We start from the raw sequence: 16,022 nt of genomic DNA on the forward strand, positions 1-16,022 counted from the left end.
ATATCGATAAAAGCACTATTATATTATGACCATAATATTATACTATAAAATTATAATTTAAAGAAAAATTATACAAATATCATTCAGTGTTAATTCTATGTATATATACACTACACACATGTTCTTGGCATATACATCATAATATAACACATATATATATATACACATCATAACATTCGTTATATACATTTTCATGTATTCTAGTTAAGGCTAGTGAGACTAAAAACCCTGATTTTATAATGGTTTACGTCAACGATGAGAACAGGCGTAATTCTTAACCGATTTTAATGAATAAAGTCTCATTTTAAAGACGAAGATTTAATCTAAGACCCCACTTTCTTGAATTTTTGGAAAGGCTTTATTTTCTTTGAAAAAATAATGTTAAAGAATGGTATTTCTTCGAGAATAGTTTATTTACAAATATAAAATTTTTTCAAAAATTCGAAAAAACGGGATTCTAGATTAAACTTTTGTCTTTAAAATGAGATCCCGGTCATCAAAATCAGTCAATAATTACGCCTATTCTCATCGTTGGCATAAACCATTATAAAATCAGGAATAACGGACAGCCTTAAACACTACAGCTTTAACCCTTTCGTTACTACGGAGCACTATAATGCCTTCCATAAGATGCTACTGATGGCATCTACGGCGTCGTATAGCATGCAATGATGTCGCAGCGCTCCGTTCAGCGGAAGTACCGCGGCGGAGAATCCGTCCATAGCGAAAGGGTTAAGAACCATAAGAATTCACTAATAATATTAAATATGACAATGGTAATGCATAATCAAAATTGCCTACTCTGTGGAATAACAGCACATGATAACTAAATGATTATCTTTTATAAAATAAAAATTTACAAACATTTTTTTAGCTTCTATAAATGATAAAATATTTCTAATTCTTACCACTTCGTACAATATAATTTGATACAATACATGAATAAGATCATTACAACTATAACATAAAATTGCATATGTAATAACAGATAGAATAAGGAAACATAGCAACAGATAAGAATCATAACACATATAAGATGGATAAGAAACATTACAATATATTTTTACAAATAATTATAATCAAAAATCAAGCTAAAAATCTCATTAAAGTTATATACAGATAGTAAAAGACAAAATTTTATTATTATAAGTCAAAATCCTTTCCGTATGCTATTTAATTACCTTACTTGTACTAACATTTATTATTAATATAAATCATATCTGTTTCAGCATAACTCTTTTATATACATAAAATTGGAAAATTATAATTAAAAAAATGAATACATTCCTGATCTTGGGAGTTATCGCTTGCAATACATCTTTATTATTTTTAGATTACGGAAAATGCAGACTCTTAAGGACTCTCGAAATTGATGAATTGTCCCTCACACACATTTGCAACATACAAAAATTTAACAGTCTATAATATGATCAATAATAAATAAACAGTTTTAATATTTTAATTAACTCAATATAATAAAACCGCTCGATGATAGAACATCAATTTCCGTAAAAAGAGGTAATAAAAATTTTATTCAATTATAAAGTGCTTTGGCATCAAGAGTGCTCACTGCTAAGAAATGCAAAATATAAGCATCGAGGACTTATCACTAAGCATAAACATCCATTGAGTCCCAAGAGTCACGCGAGTCCTAAAAAATAAAGGCGTCTCTGCGATACTCTCTTTTGAACTTCATAACGAACCAGATCTATACTACTGATCATCACAAGCTTCTTACATAAACTATATCTTTTATATAAGTTCTAAAATAATTATATACTCTGATTCTATTGTCGATGGAAACACACATTTTTGTTTCTTTGTATTTTAACTAATTGGAATAAACACTTATCAATATTACAACATAACCTATGCATATCCTCTAAGTCGTCAATCAGTTGGAATCAATATACGTTTCTAGTTTGGTATTACCTTTGATAATCTATAGTTCCACACAAATACCTTAGCACGTAGCATTATTTTCTTCAAAGATTTATATCTGAATTATCACAAAATCGATTAAATGCTTTCGTGACATACAATATCTAGACAACTGTAAGATAAATATATTAAACTACCCATCAATTTGTAATGTTTTCCATCACATTTTTAATATGTTTACATTGCCGTGAGTAGCTGTTTTTATTAATTTTGCATTTGATATTTGTTGTTTCAAAAACTAATTTCAATAAATTCTTAACTCAATTTATCCTATTTAAACCTTTTACTACCAGCAAATCGACACATCACCTCTCAGTACCTATGCGAAAACTGCCACAGACCGATGTATCGGTTTCATGCGTTTACATTCTGATTGTCGCTCCTTCGTGTGTCAAGTGGTTTTTTCGCTCACACTTAGTCGTTATAATTTCTGATGCGTAGTCATCTCTCTTTATAATTGTCTTTTGTCTGGAATATTGAATCAGTCATGTCATTCTTCACATGTACCGCGTAGATAGATCTGGCAGTAAAATGGTTAAATTCCTTGATCCATTTAAGAAACATCTATATATATTATAATTATAACATTTACTATTCGCATCTAAATTTCTATATACATATGGATTAACTGTACTTTTATTAAAATAAATGCTTGTTAAATAATTGTTTAACTTTTAGCACCATTTCCTATTTAATTGCTTCAGTTCATATAAGAGTTTGTTTAACTTACAGACTTTCTCATTTTACAAAATCTTTAGCCTTTTAGATTAGATCATATATATTTCATTGAATAAGTCAGTTTAGATACACGTACATTTGTTTTTTAAAACAACATGTAAGGAAAAATTAAGTCTAATAGTCTCATACTTACCAACTGGAACGAAAACCTCCTCATAATCAATTCCTTCGCAATTAATTTCGCTTTGAATTTGTCCACCAATCGATCTTGTTTTCTTTTAACCTTAAAAATACATGTATTTGTTAATATTTTTTTTATCTTTTGGTATACTTACCAGATTTCATTTCTCAACAAAACATTTATATTTTACCTTAACTGCCTCTAGTCACAATTCTCTTTTTAGACTATCTATAACTTTCTTTACAACATACTGATCATTTTGAGCTGTCATTGATGAATTATATAACTTTCTTGGTCTATCACATTTTCCAATTCTTTGAATTTTAGATTACATACAGCCTCTCGTGGCTGGAGTAGTTTTAATGCTGGTATCAGCTCTTTTGTACTGTCTATATTAACAAAAACAAATATTTAAAAATTTGGAAGATAATTTAACAAAAAGTTAAAAATTAAAAGTTAAAAAATTTTAGATAATACAAATAAGAACAAAAAAATTGAGAATTTGCTTAATAGAAGAGTGGGGACGTATACTATAAAATTATTTACTTAAAATAATTACTAACATGCCTACGTATATGAAAGAAATTATTCAGCAAAAATGATAGTTAACAAGATATTAAAATGTAGTATTATTAAAAGTAATTAAATATTATTAAGTGCTCGATTTTTGAGACCTCAAAATAGTGTTTAATTTTGATTATGAATGATTATATATAAAACAATAAACAATATTTTTGTATGTATTGGAATAAATGTTTTAACCTATTACAGAACAATAAATTGAGTAAACATATGATAAATAAATACATGAAACAATAGTTTTGAAATTACTACGGTGTGTAAATATTTATAAAAGTGACTGTATGTACAATTTCATTTATTTCAGTGATCATGTTGCTTTTTATTAGAAATTTGTGACAACATGACTAACTGATTGGATTCTTCATTTATTAAATGGATTACAGTTCATCTTTCATTATAGTTTTCGTGGAAATGGACCCATATTTTCTTCTTATAACTACATTATATACTCAAGTGATACTTGATACTAATAAATTATTTTTTAATTCTTGTAGAAACATTATATCTCTTTATTCGATGTCATTTGCTTCCTGATCTGACAATTATATTTTAATGTTATTGTTAGTTTTTTCTCTTCTTTTTGAATTTATATAATTTTCTGTTGTATGCATTCTACTATTTTCATTAGAGCTTTCAAATTTCTTTCTATTATTACCCATGTGCATGTTGTTGCACTACAGGTTGGCAAGACCTTAACACATTGTTGACTAGTCCACAAATATACTCGCTTTTGCAAATATATACTACTTATGTAATTATTGAAGTATAAAATAGTACATATTATTTATCATGTTGCATAGTGTTTACTTAATTCGTTTATTTCCAATATTCTTGAATTTGTAATATTTTAATAACAATTTTAATTCAATCATGAACATAACTAGGATAAAACCCCGACAGTCACGGTATTACTTATTATTATATACATGATCTACATTCCTATTTTAATTTGTCGCAGCAGTAACATACAATACTTTCGAAAAAATTAATTTTGCAAAATATCAATTCATTTATGACGTGTATGAGCAGTAGATATTAACATTTAGATAACAAGCTGTGTAACTCACTCAAAGTGTTCCAGATTATTAATCACGGGATTGCTGGTTGAAATGTTGTTGTTCTTTTTTCCTTTTTCTTTCTTTTTTCATTACTTTCTTTTGTATTAGTTTCTTTTCTCTTTCTTTTTTGTATTCATTTTAATATCTACGTTATCTTCACATGTAAAATTTATCAAATCTAAACTAATTAACAAATATTTATCATTGTTTTATCGTGAGTGGACATAAATCTTCGTAATTTCTCTTAGCTATACTTTTTCTTCTATTTCTAGTTTATCTTGCTAAATAACTTTTTTATTCACATGTGTTTCTATTTAATAATAGTACTTATAATGATAATGCTTCTTCTCTATCAGGTTGACATTGTTCATTATTTGATATCTGTTTTTGTTATATCTTTTTTCATTAATTTTATTAAAAATTTTTTAAATATAGATTCTCTTTTTTGGATTCAATAGTTATGTTGACTGTTTCATATTCATTAGACAATGAATTAACTAACAAGCATTAATGATTGTATGCCAAATTCATCTAATTATTCTACTTTTTGAATAAATGGATTTACATACTGTGCCATACTTTGGTTTATTTTTTGCTTCGATCGGTTTAAAGAGTATACATCATCTCATAGTAAGATCTTCACATTCATAGATATTTTTGATTATTTCTTATATTTTTAATGACATTTTTTCCATTTTATATGTTTGAACTCGCTTGATTTAACACTTAGATTTATAATTAGGCCGAGAGTTTTTAGTCTTTCTGTGTAATCTTTCACGTAGCTGCATTCTCTTCGGTTTTCACAATAGATCCATCTATATGATCCCACGATTCATTGTATCTATGTTATTTAATCGTATATAATTATTCAATTTGTCACACATTTATGACATAAATAATTTTCCTTGTAAACATGTGGAACGTGATGAAGTCTAAGAATTAACCTCATAACTTATTGAGATGCGCGTCTATTATATAGCACAGTTGAAAGAGTGCGAGATTAGCAAAAACTGCAATGTATTAACAAAAGATCAAAGAAAACCAATGGTGTATACATATCGACGCTATATATTATTATAGACGCTGGGATATGCTACTATTAATGTAAATTTTAACATTTTTGTATGAAATATGCATATTTTAATGTGGTGTAAAAAAGTCTCATAATGTAAAGGTACAAAATTACTTAAAAACTGTTACAATATTGGAAATATAAATTACTTTACTTAATTGTAAATATAAATTAAAATACCTATGCTTTAATAGTTAAACTAACACAGAAATATTTACATTTGGTACATTTTTTACAGATTATTTTTATACTTTTATAAATTTATTATTATTATGTCTACAACTTTTATATATATATATAATTTATTAATAAATTAAGTAAGTATGATTTAACTACCTTACCTTCATCATTTTAATTTAACCATTTTACAAAAATACATAGGACCCCAATTATAACCAATAGTAGGTATGACAATATGTCCATGTTTCAAGCCAAAATTTCCAAAATTAAACAATGTTTGCAATGGATCTAATGCATCCGACATATCTCTGTTAATATAATTTATCATTTTCATTAATTTTTGTTTAAATGTCCACATGGAAAAACTATCAAAAATATTAATAAAAATATAATACAATTTTTTATAACTTACTTTACAATTATAACAGTATTACTTTCTTCCCACATTCGTTTTAGTGCCATTTGTATAACCCCATCATTTTGTATAGGGCTAAGAGAACAGGTAGAATATACGACAGTACCACCAACAGTTACTAATTGCAATGCATTGCTGCAATATTGATAGCAGTAATATAGTTAATGGCAAATAAAAGTATATTTAAAATATTTATCATACTAACAATAAAATATCTGCTTGGATTTCTGGCATTCGCAATCTTTCTTTAATTCTTGTAGGTTTAAAAATATTGTTATTATTTTCATGTAATACATGTCTATCTGTTGTACATGGGACATCAACAAGTATCTATAATCAAAGTTAAAAAAAAACAATTATAACCAAGGATATTGAAACTGATACATATAAAATAAATCACTTTCTTATACTATATATAGTACCTTATTATATACGTCTTTATCATTAATTTTACGTGCATCTTCTTCTGTTATAAACAATTTGTCATTTAACTGTCCTATATCTGCTATGTATTGATTTAATACTTTTTTTATTCTGTTTACTCTAGACTGCGAGAGATCATTTGCTACCACTAAATTGGGCATAAGTGTTTGCAAAATTGTTAGAGTCTTGCCTCCAGGTGCTGCACACATATCTAATACATAATCACCTAATTGTATGTCAAGAGCCAAGATAGGTAGTATTGAGCCTCCATCAAAAAGATAATAATCTACAATAAAGCAATACATTGAAATACAAAGCAGGTAAAATAGATAAGTAATACAATAAATAGATTTAATACTAAAGGTAGAAATAGTGTTATATCAAACCTAATACTCCAGTGGATCCTTTTTTTGGGACTGAAAATTTTTCTTCGCTAAACTCTTCATATGTATACAATTTAAGATGTTTTGGAAAAGATAAAATTTTCTCTTTTTCCACGGGTATCTTAAAATCAGCTGCTTTTTGATAATATTCATAATGTTCAGATTCTAAAACCCATTCATCCATACCTATATTAAAATAAAAAGAAAACTGAAACACTTTCTGCAGATATTTCTTATATATGCATATTGAATAGTATATTTACGAACCTTTCAATTTTGTTACTGGTACAAATTCATAAAGTCCTGCTAAACCATCAGAGGGAAGAACAATACGATTGCTGTCAATGTTCACATCATTTGAATCTTCTGCTATAGATTTTAAATGTACTAATTCTAATGATTTATTAATATTGATGTTACTATCATTGTTCTCTGTATAAGTCAGTGAATCTGGAGATGATTTATAATCAATTGGATAAACCGACTGTACTTTTGATATTTGTCTTTCTGATATTATATTATCCATTCGATCATTTAACTTAATAGTTTCCTTTGACTTCTTTTGAAACCTTTGATCTTGTACATTTTCCATAAATGCATCATATATTAACTTCAAATTTATCGCCCCAGAATTCTACAATATATAAGTATTGACAAAAGATAATTCTTTAAATTTTATACAGAATATATATAATTATTATACCTCCAAAGACGTTTGTATTCTTTTCACATCGCTAAAATTATTAACCACTGCTATATATTTGTTTTCCTCTTGTAGCAATGCGGTTCTTATGTCCTTCCACGCTTTTCCATATACTTTATCATAGAAGTCGTCAAAATATGCCAATGCTCTGTTCTTATGTGTCTTTTCCTTCCTAATTACAGACTTTAATATATAAAATACTTATAATATACAGTAGTGTAATAACCGGAACATAAAAGAAACAAGTAACAAAATTAAGAAAGCTTCAATATAAAACTAAATAAATTATATTAAAATTCTTACCCAATGATTTGAACCATGCTTAAATCTAACAAATATTTTTAACAATTCTTGGGCTTTCAACCATTTAATTAAAAATGCCATTTTGAGATGACAATGATTAAATCTAGTCTGAAACATTTAAATTTTAACTCATAATCAAAAATTATCTTCAATAGGTTATGTTAACGGAAAGAGGAAAACGCCTCCTACATAAAAATATAGCACATATCGAATAGGCTCTTAGAATTAATCTGCTAGATGGCGTGACATGCAAAAATTTAGATCGATTAGTCAGAAGAAGTCATCGAAGTCGATTAACCGTTAGAAGATTGCAATGCGGTAAGAGATGTAAAAAGAGAATGGCGCGAACCACACACTGAATACGAAGAAAGAGAAAGAGAGAAAAAAAGGCAAATGCGGATACAAGGATTGGAAGTATGGTCAACCCCATCTTTGAGTTACAACTTGTATACAACTTGCTAAATGATAGATACCATTGGAAGACTCGATCGACTATACGCTTACTTTTTTCCTGCCATGGTCTTTAACAAATTCCATAAACAAACAAGAACGCTTCCGTAAAAAGCAAAACAAGCCCATACATACATATGCATATATACTTATGCACTCTCGTACGTGATATATTACCTTATATTTACGTTTACGCATGTAAATACATCGAGCAAAATTATCGAACCGATGTAATATAGAGACGACAAAATCGACATCTTAACAATTCACGTTGAGGAAACAGAATCAAACAATTTATATTGTTGTAAATAAAAAACCAATAGGTACAATAAAAAGAAAGGTACATATTAAATAAGTCAAAAGTTCTTACCTGATCACTTGATATTCATTCTGAAAATTTTTTTAATTGTTTGACTTTGTCGAACTTTATATTAGACCGTTGCAAGAAAATTTCGGTTTCGGATTACGTAAGTGAAAATGCAAATCGTATCCTAAAGAAGGACGTGCGAACGTTCAAAAAGGAGGACGAGAGTGCAGCGTGAAGTCATACCGTCGCATAAATTCCGCGCCAAAAGCGTAAGTCGTAAAAGGAGAGAGAAGCCCGGATGATAACCCTATAGCCCTCCGAACTGGCATAGCATTTCTCGGTGAAAGTCTCTCTCTCTCTCTCTCTCTTTTTCTTCCTCTCTTTCCCCTTAACGAGAGAATGGAGATGAGAGAGAAGACGAAAACCGTATAAGCAGAGTTCACCGTATTCTCAAGAGGGACGTGAAGGAGAACACTCGCATGGACAAGACGATCGTCATCGTCATCATTTCACCGTTCCCGACGACGGCTTCTCCTTCGAAGAGAAGGAAGAAAGCCAAGAAGAGCAAACGGGGTGCGGTGTTGTACCCTCTTACTCTCTTTCTCTCTCTCTCTCTCTCTCTCCCTCTCTCTCTCTCATATGCACATATAAACACCATACGTAAAGATAGATAGACGCAACACATACGTAAATGCAAACATGTGTATACGTCTATAATGCGTGTATTTGTGTTCTCTCGTCCTCACGTATACACGCATACACACGCATATACGAGTTGACTCCTCCTCCTCCTCCTCTTTCTCTCTCTCTAGAAGAGCTGCCGCCAAGCGACGACCCGAATCTCTCTCGACGGCGAAGCTGCTTTTGTGGATCTCTTCATGAGAAGCACGTTGGACGCGATTTGTCGGCGTCCGGGGTGCGACGGGAACTCGGGGAAGATCGTAAGGCAATGCACTGTAAGGAGCTCACTTCTCCTCCTTTTCCTCTGTCTCCCCACCCTCTCTCTCTCTCTCTCATTCTCTCTCTTTCTCTCTCTCGTTCTCGCGCCCTGCCCGTTTTCTCTACGTTCCACCTCTGAGTTCACGCTCTCTACCACTCTCTCTCCCTCTTCCTCCCTTCTCGATCTTTCTCTCTCTCATTCTTTATTTCTTACTTTCTTTCTCTATCCTTCTAGGAAAGGGCGCGTTAGAGCGGGTGCACTACTCGTGATATCCTCGTGATTTCCAACATGAACGTTGCCATTACCTTTCGCTGCTGCTTTGGTTGTCTTCCAATGCGCCCTCTATCGACGGAAATTTTGATGAGGGTTCTCTTCGTTGCATATCTACCGATGGATATCCCGACGATGCGTAGCGATGGACAACGCAAGGGAGAGCATAGACCAAAGGACTCGGAAGTTACGACGTCCGGTGCTGAGCGATACTATGTCTCGTTTCCTGTTGTCGCTGACCCTTGCCTCCCTCTTCTTTTTCTCTCACCCTAGCTAGCTAGCGTGACCTCACTTCAAAGAATATCGATTTCGATTGAACGAATACACGTGAAAACAGCAAGTTTCGATCTAATCATTTTCGAATTTTATTTCATATCTAACAAGGCTGTTTTTATTTTCTTATTCTTTTTTATTAAGTATGGAACTTTTGTCCAATTTGTTCTGAGGGAGAAGGATCATGTCTTGTGATATGGAATACGTGACATTTTTGAAAGAAATACATGAAGAAATGCTTAGGTATTTAAATAAGATATAAAGACAAATGAAACTAAAATATCATTACATGATTTTTAAACGATTTATTTTTAAACGATTCTTATTCGAATGAATCAAATTGAATTTATTCATGAAAAATTACATACGATATACTATCATACAAATAGAAATGAAAAAATACCTTAAAATCTCCCCGTGGTCATATATGTTGTTCATATCGTCGTCGTCGTCGTCGTCGTCGTCGTCGTCGTCGTCGTCGTCGTTCTACAGTTCACTTTCGTTCCGATTCTCTCATCACGTGCGTGCGTGCGTGCATGCGTGCATGAAGCGATGAGCGACCGTCATGCAGGGTCGTTGAACGAGCAAGGGGTACCGAGGACTACAGTAACGACTGTACCGACCAATTTCTCTCGACCCTATACGAGATGCATATATACATACGAACATACAAGTACAGTGCCTCGCAATAATCTTCCCCAAGAGTATGACATACCTTTGTGTACTTGAGATTTTATTATGAGCTAGCCCATGCCCATATCTTATTTCATAATAGTTATTAATCGAATATGAGTTAATTCTTAAAACAGCTCTTGTCGAAATGATCGATATGCCAGATATTATTTTACATAAATGATTATGATTTTTACCACTACAAATAAGAAAATTTGACGATACCATGCTTTTAAATTTGCTCGAAATTTGTATTCTTCCTCCCTACCTCTTACAAAATAAACTCTTTCGATATTACCGGACGATGTGCGAGGAGGAAAGTAGGTAGGTAGGTAGGTAGGCAGGTAGGTAGGTGGACAGACGGAAGTCAGTTTAACGGTATCGTTTGAGAGCTCCGTAACTTTTCTTCATGGTTTATGTACGATGCGTATATTTAATAAAATTCATGATTCTTTTCTTCTTTTTCTTTTTTCAAAAAATTTGAGAACGTGTTAATTTAAGCAAAAAATATATTTTATCATATAGTATATAGAAAAATATTTTTTTCAATTCAATTTTCATTAGATCACGTTTGAAATATTAATTCATACTATTAATATCTTTCTTTTATTTTTCAAAAAAAAAATAAATCGATAAACTTTAATAGTAACAATGCCGTGATAGCAATTCATTATTGACTCGAAATACGTTAAATTATTACAGCGACATGGCTTAGTTACTTCGATTGTGATAGGGTTGTAGGAAAACAATGGGTGTTAGAAAGACGGGGCGTTGACCCCCAAAGAGCCAAGCCGCTCCCACACTACATTACGTCAGGCTACATCCAACGCATTTTGCCTGTCTTCTTTTCTATCGTAACATGAAGTTTTCACTTTCGGTATTATTTCGCGATATTAGATTTTGAAATGTACAGAAAAATAATTTCTTTTGTAATTTCTAAGGAAACGAAACACTTCTATAAAAGATACCTACATAGACTACTGAGAAAGAAAGATATAAAAGCGATAAACATGTTCATACTTGCATCGAACCGTTGCTCCCCTTTTTTTGAAGGATGATAACAAAGATAAAAATATATTGCTTTATCATTACACTCTAAGGATTTCCACAAGGCATCTGCTATGTAAGAATCTGATAAATCTGTTAAAAAAAAAACAGAAGAATCTCCAAGAATTTGATTTTTATAGATTAACTTTACGATAGAACCTTATAACAGAATTTATGACATCACCTGCGATACCAACAGAGGGTCACCATAATCTTACTTTTTCGAGTTACAGGTTGCCAACAAAAGGACACAACTGTTTTCTCTCTCTCTCTCTCTCTCTATATATATATATATATATATATATATATATATATATATATATATATATATAATTGAAATATATAAATCCTTGAGGCTGACTTTGTTCTACAACAAAGCATAGCTGCACGATTATGGAAACTACCTGCTGAGGTACATTAAGGGGTTCTGCGTAAGGGAATTGGTTGGCCCATTCTAAGGGAGTAAAGGGGAATTCTCAACGTTGGTAATGGTGATCGTGGTAGTGTTGCTACTGCAACCTGTTGCAATCACCCCGACAGACAGACGCAAAGAGGGAGACTTCTCTGACCGGTCTCAAGCATATCGCTAACTTTATAATAACCATAGAACTTTTTATCTTGGTGTAAAGTGTACAGGTAATACTACGCCCCTTCATTATTCGAATAATGAAAGTATCTGATGCATAATGTCGTAGCTAATTGCCGATTTAATCGAATCCACTTTTTTCCACCATCAAATCAAAAAGGGGTTACTTCTTTGTCGTGGAAATTATATTTATGGGAATTCTTTACTAATTAAAGTGAGGCGATTCTTTATAAAACAGTTTCAACGAACTTAAAACATCATCCTCTTATTGTGAACAAATTAATCATGCAAGATTTAGAATAAATCAAGAATAAAAACGTTCGTTTATATAGAATTAAGAACCGGTGATACGTCACTTTTTCAATTTGATCGATTTATAATTTTTTCAAGCAGAAACAAGGTCGTGTCTTCTACTCTCTTTGAATCGAATCGAAATCAACTTTGCTACTGCAACCTGTCTACCTGCTCGACCGCAGGAAACACGGGGTGAAAAGGGAGACAAGAAAGGAAAGGAAAAAGGGAAGGAAGGGGAACGAACGGTCGAACAAAGCGGCGTATTCACGCGTCAGAAATCACCATAGCGTGACGGTAGGGTGGTCTTACAGTAAAGAGAGAAAGGAAGAGAGAGAAAGACCTACAGGACCTCCTTCGGTATTTCACTGTCGCAAACACTTGTCGCGTATTTATCCCCTGGGAGTAGTCGTCCAGTGTAAAGTCCAACGTCTGCCCCTTTTATCGTATAAATTAAAAGGACGATAAAGCGTGTTACCCTATACGTTGAATGCTCTTTTTAACTGCACACATCGAGCGTAAAAAAAAGTAGTCGTTATTTTGTATATGATAAACACATGTGTATGTGTTGTATTATATCTAGCTTATAGCATATGAGACCATATAAATGTGTATATATATATGTATATATATATCATATATCATATATATATATATATATATATATATATATCATATATCATATATCATACATATATATATATATATATATATCATATAATTAAATCTATATTGTGCTACATACAAATGTCCCTATATAATATTTATATTGTATATATAGCATGTAAAATTTTATTACTATTTAATTATATTACTATTTTTTTACTATTTAATATATAGTATAAAACATTTTGGCGTATTCAAGAAAACCTTATCTTTACTTTAGGTAAATGTTTCATCATTCAATAGATTAACAGATTTAGAATATAACTGTCGAATATAATAACGTAAGGTAATATGGATAAATAGTTGAATATATGTGTACATATATGTATGCCTATATATATTTTTTTCTTTCTTTCGTATAATTTAAAATATATAATCACTACTTGGTGTATACGAAAAAGACAGATCAGTGAAAGAACGCTAGAAGAGAACTTGTGTCTTTAGTAGGTCAACACCGATGTCTTCCTTCCCTTCGAAGATTGCGTCACCGTGGTACTCGACTCGCGCCCGCACAGTCAACAGTAGCACGTTCCGCATCGTTGGTATATGTGAAGACCTATCGCATGTATAGAGGGACTCTATTGTAGTATGTGCATATGATCACCCACTAGTCCACCCACCTATAAAACTACGAGCTACGTAACAATGTGACCACGTCAGTTATCATCTTTTCTCAAAAAAAATACATAAAATATGAAATATATATTTGAAATCAAATAATATCTTTACAGTCTATCTTTAATTAATATATGTAACTATTTATTTATGTAGGAACATCGAAATATTTCAAGAAATTAATAAAATTTTGAAATACATTTTCGACATTAGCTTATAAACTTGTCTTTGTGCTTCTTGAAGAAAAAAACTATTTTCTCTATTTTTTTATAATTTTAACTTAAACTGATTCCTCGATCAATCCGAAAGATGACAACAAAAAGATAGTTCTAAAAGTTCCCTGATGTTTTAAATGTGCTGAAAAATTACATGATAATCGATAATATCTGTAAATAATCATTTTCTAATTCATTAATTATTTTTATTTTATTCAAACTGTAAACCCAAAACTATAAATTGATTATTATTGTACGGGAATAAGATAAAAGAAATGATCTAGGGAATTTTATTCGTAAAGGAAAAGAGACAACCTCGGTAACCGACTTGAAGATCGATGAACGAAGGAAAGCTTTACAAGCGTTCACATGTAGACGAGTGTTGAAAAAGAATAGGAGGCAACAACGGTAGAAAGGCTATGCGGGTCGGGGTCGAGTCATGTATATCGATGCTCGCTCGCATGAATTTTTCATAATTTCTTACGATTTTGAAAAGCCTGTTGGACGGCATGCATTTATAATTTTATAAATCCAATAACCTTTAGCGAAGGTTTATGACATTCGATCTCTTAGTCTAATGTCAAGCTAATTAAATCAGTTTTATAATTGATCTCAACGTATGATAAAGAAAAAGAAAGTAATAATACATCTAAAGTATATGAAGAACGAGTGAAAGTTTAAGTCGACAGAATAGAAGATATCGACGTGGAAGAAGTACTTTTTCTCTTTAGAGTACTACCACCACCACTACCATATTAAAGCTACTGACTAACACGTGCACCGTGTTTCTTTAGGTCGTTAGCGAAGGCGCGATAAGCAGCGAACAATCCTGAACTGAGGAGGTATCGACGCGTGAAAAAGCAAAGGATAAAATAAATACAAAGAACGAATGAATATAGAAGTGAGAAAGGAGTACGACGATCATCCTGAAGGTAAGAGGAAGCTATAGGTAAGAGGGGAAGAAAGGTGAAAAGCAAGGAGTGAAAGATATTGATAATCGAGGAATCCGGGAACTCAGAACTGTTTGAACGGTTGGCTGCCGCAGACGCAAGGTCGTTGTCCTTGGGGGATCAACGACCCCTCGACGAGGGATGCCATGGTGGGGATATGCGTATGCCTCCCCGTCCACGACAACGCCGCCGTCTGGCTATAAGGGCGCCTCCAGGTTGGGTTAGACTTAGGGTTAGACTTAGAAGTCAGAGAACAGGGATGCGGACAGTCACGTAGGTTATATGGATAGATGGTCGGGTAGTAGTCATAAGAAGGAGAAAGAGAGAGAGAGGAAAGGAGAGAGAAGGAAATAGAGACAGAAGGAAAGAGAAGAAGAGAGAAGAGAAGAGAGCGGACAGGAGAAACGGTTAGAGAGAGAGGAGAGAGGGAGGATGATGGAGAGTGGAGTAGAAAAGGGTGGGGAGGGGAATGAGAAAGGGGAGGAAGAGTGGGAGGAGAAGAAAGACTCGAGGAGCGAAAAAGAGGTTGAAAGCCAGCCCGGGGATAGAAAGTCTGTACTGTGTGACGACGCAAGGAAGGTGCGTCGAGGTAGGCAAAGGGCTATAAAACATGGCAAAGGCGAGTTTCGCTATGACGATGAAAAGAAATCTCGATATGCCCAATAAAAAGGGCTGATGATGTTATTTTTCTCTTTAGATCGAATTCGCTCAAGGTCATTTACCAGGGTGGTGTATTCTAATAAGTTTCAAAATCGTCCGTGAAAATTTAGTTTTATTTTATTCTCTTTCACATTCTTTTTGTAACCAGTATATTTATTCCT

The 16,022-nt window shown here is 32.1% G+C and overlaps 1 protein-coding gene and 1 long non-coding RNA gene across 12 annotated transcripts; one reads left to right on the plus strand and one right to left on the minus strand.

Moving 5' to 3' along the window:
• Window positions 1-2,812: 2,812 nt before the first annotated feature.
• LOC124424063 (5-methylcytosine rRNA methyltransferase NSUN4) lies at window positions 2,813-9,861 on the minus strand. 11 transcript variants are annotated; one of them, XM_046962575.1, is made up of 11 exons: window positions 9,364-9,861; window positions 7,920-8,027; window positions 7,617-7,788; window positions 7,181-7,547; window positions 6,917-7,099; window positions 6,530-6,816; window positions 6,313-6,437; window positions 6,105-6,242; window positions 4,450-6,000; window positions 2,991-3,189; window positions 2,813-2,902 (listed from the first exon to the last, which is right to left on the minus strand). In XM_046962575.1, the coding sequence occupies exons 2-9, from the start codon at window positions 7,934-7,936 to the stop codon at window positions 5,859-5,861; spliced, it is 1,431 nt and encodes a 476-aa protein (XP_046818531.1). In that variant the 5' UTR covers window positions 7,937-8,027; window positions 9,364-9,861; the 3' UTR covers window positions 2,813-2,902; window positions 2,991-3,189; window positions 4,450-5,858. The 11 variants fall into 11 exon arrangements, with proteins under 11 accessions (XP_046818531.1, XP_046818527.1, XP_046818530.1 ...); XM_046962571.1 differs by having other exon boundaries at window positions 7,617-7,799; XM_046962574.1 differs by lacking the exon at window positions 9,364-9,861 and adding an exon at window positions 8,740-9,339.
• LOC124424066 lies at window positions 6,726-8,314 on the plus strand. Its single transcript, XR_006942220.1, has 2 exons — window positions 6,726-6,850; window positions 8,075-8,314. It is a non-coding gene; the product is annotated as an uncharacterized LOC124424066 (long non-coding RNA).
• Window positions 9,862-16,022: the final 6,161 nt, after the last annotated feature.

This window comes from Vespa crabro, chromosome 5 (assembly GCF_910589235.1).
Source record: "Vespa crabro chromosome 5, iyVesCrab1.2, whole genome shotgun sequence".
Lineage (NCBI taxonomy): Eukaryota > Metazoa > Arthropoda > Insecta > Hymenoptera > Vespidae > Vespa > Vespa crabro.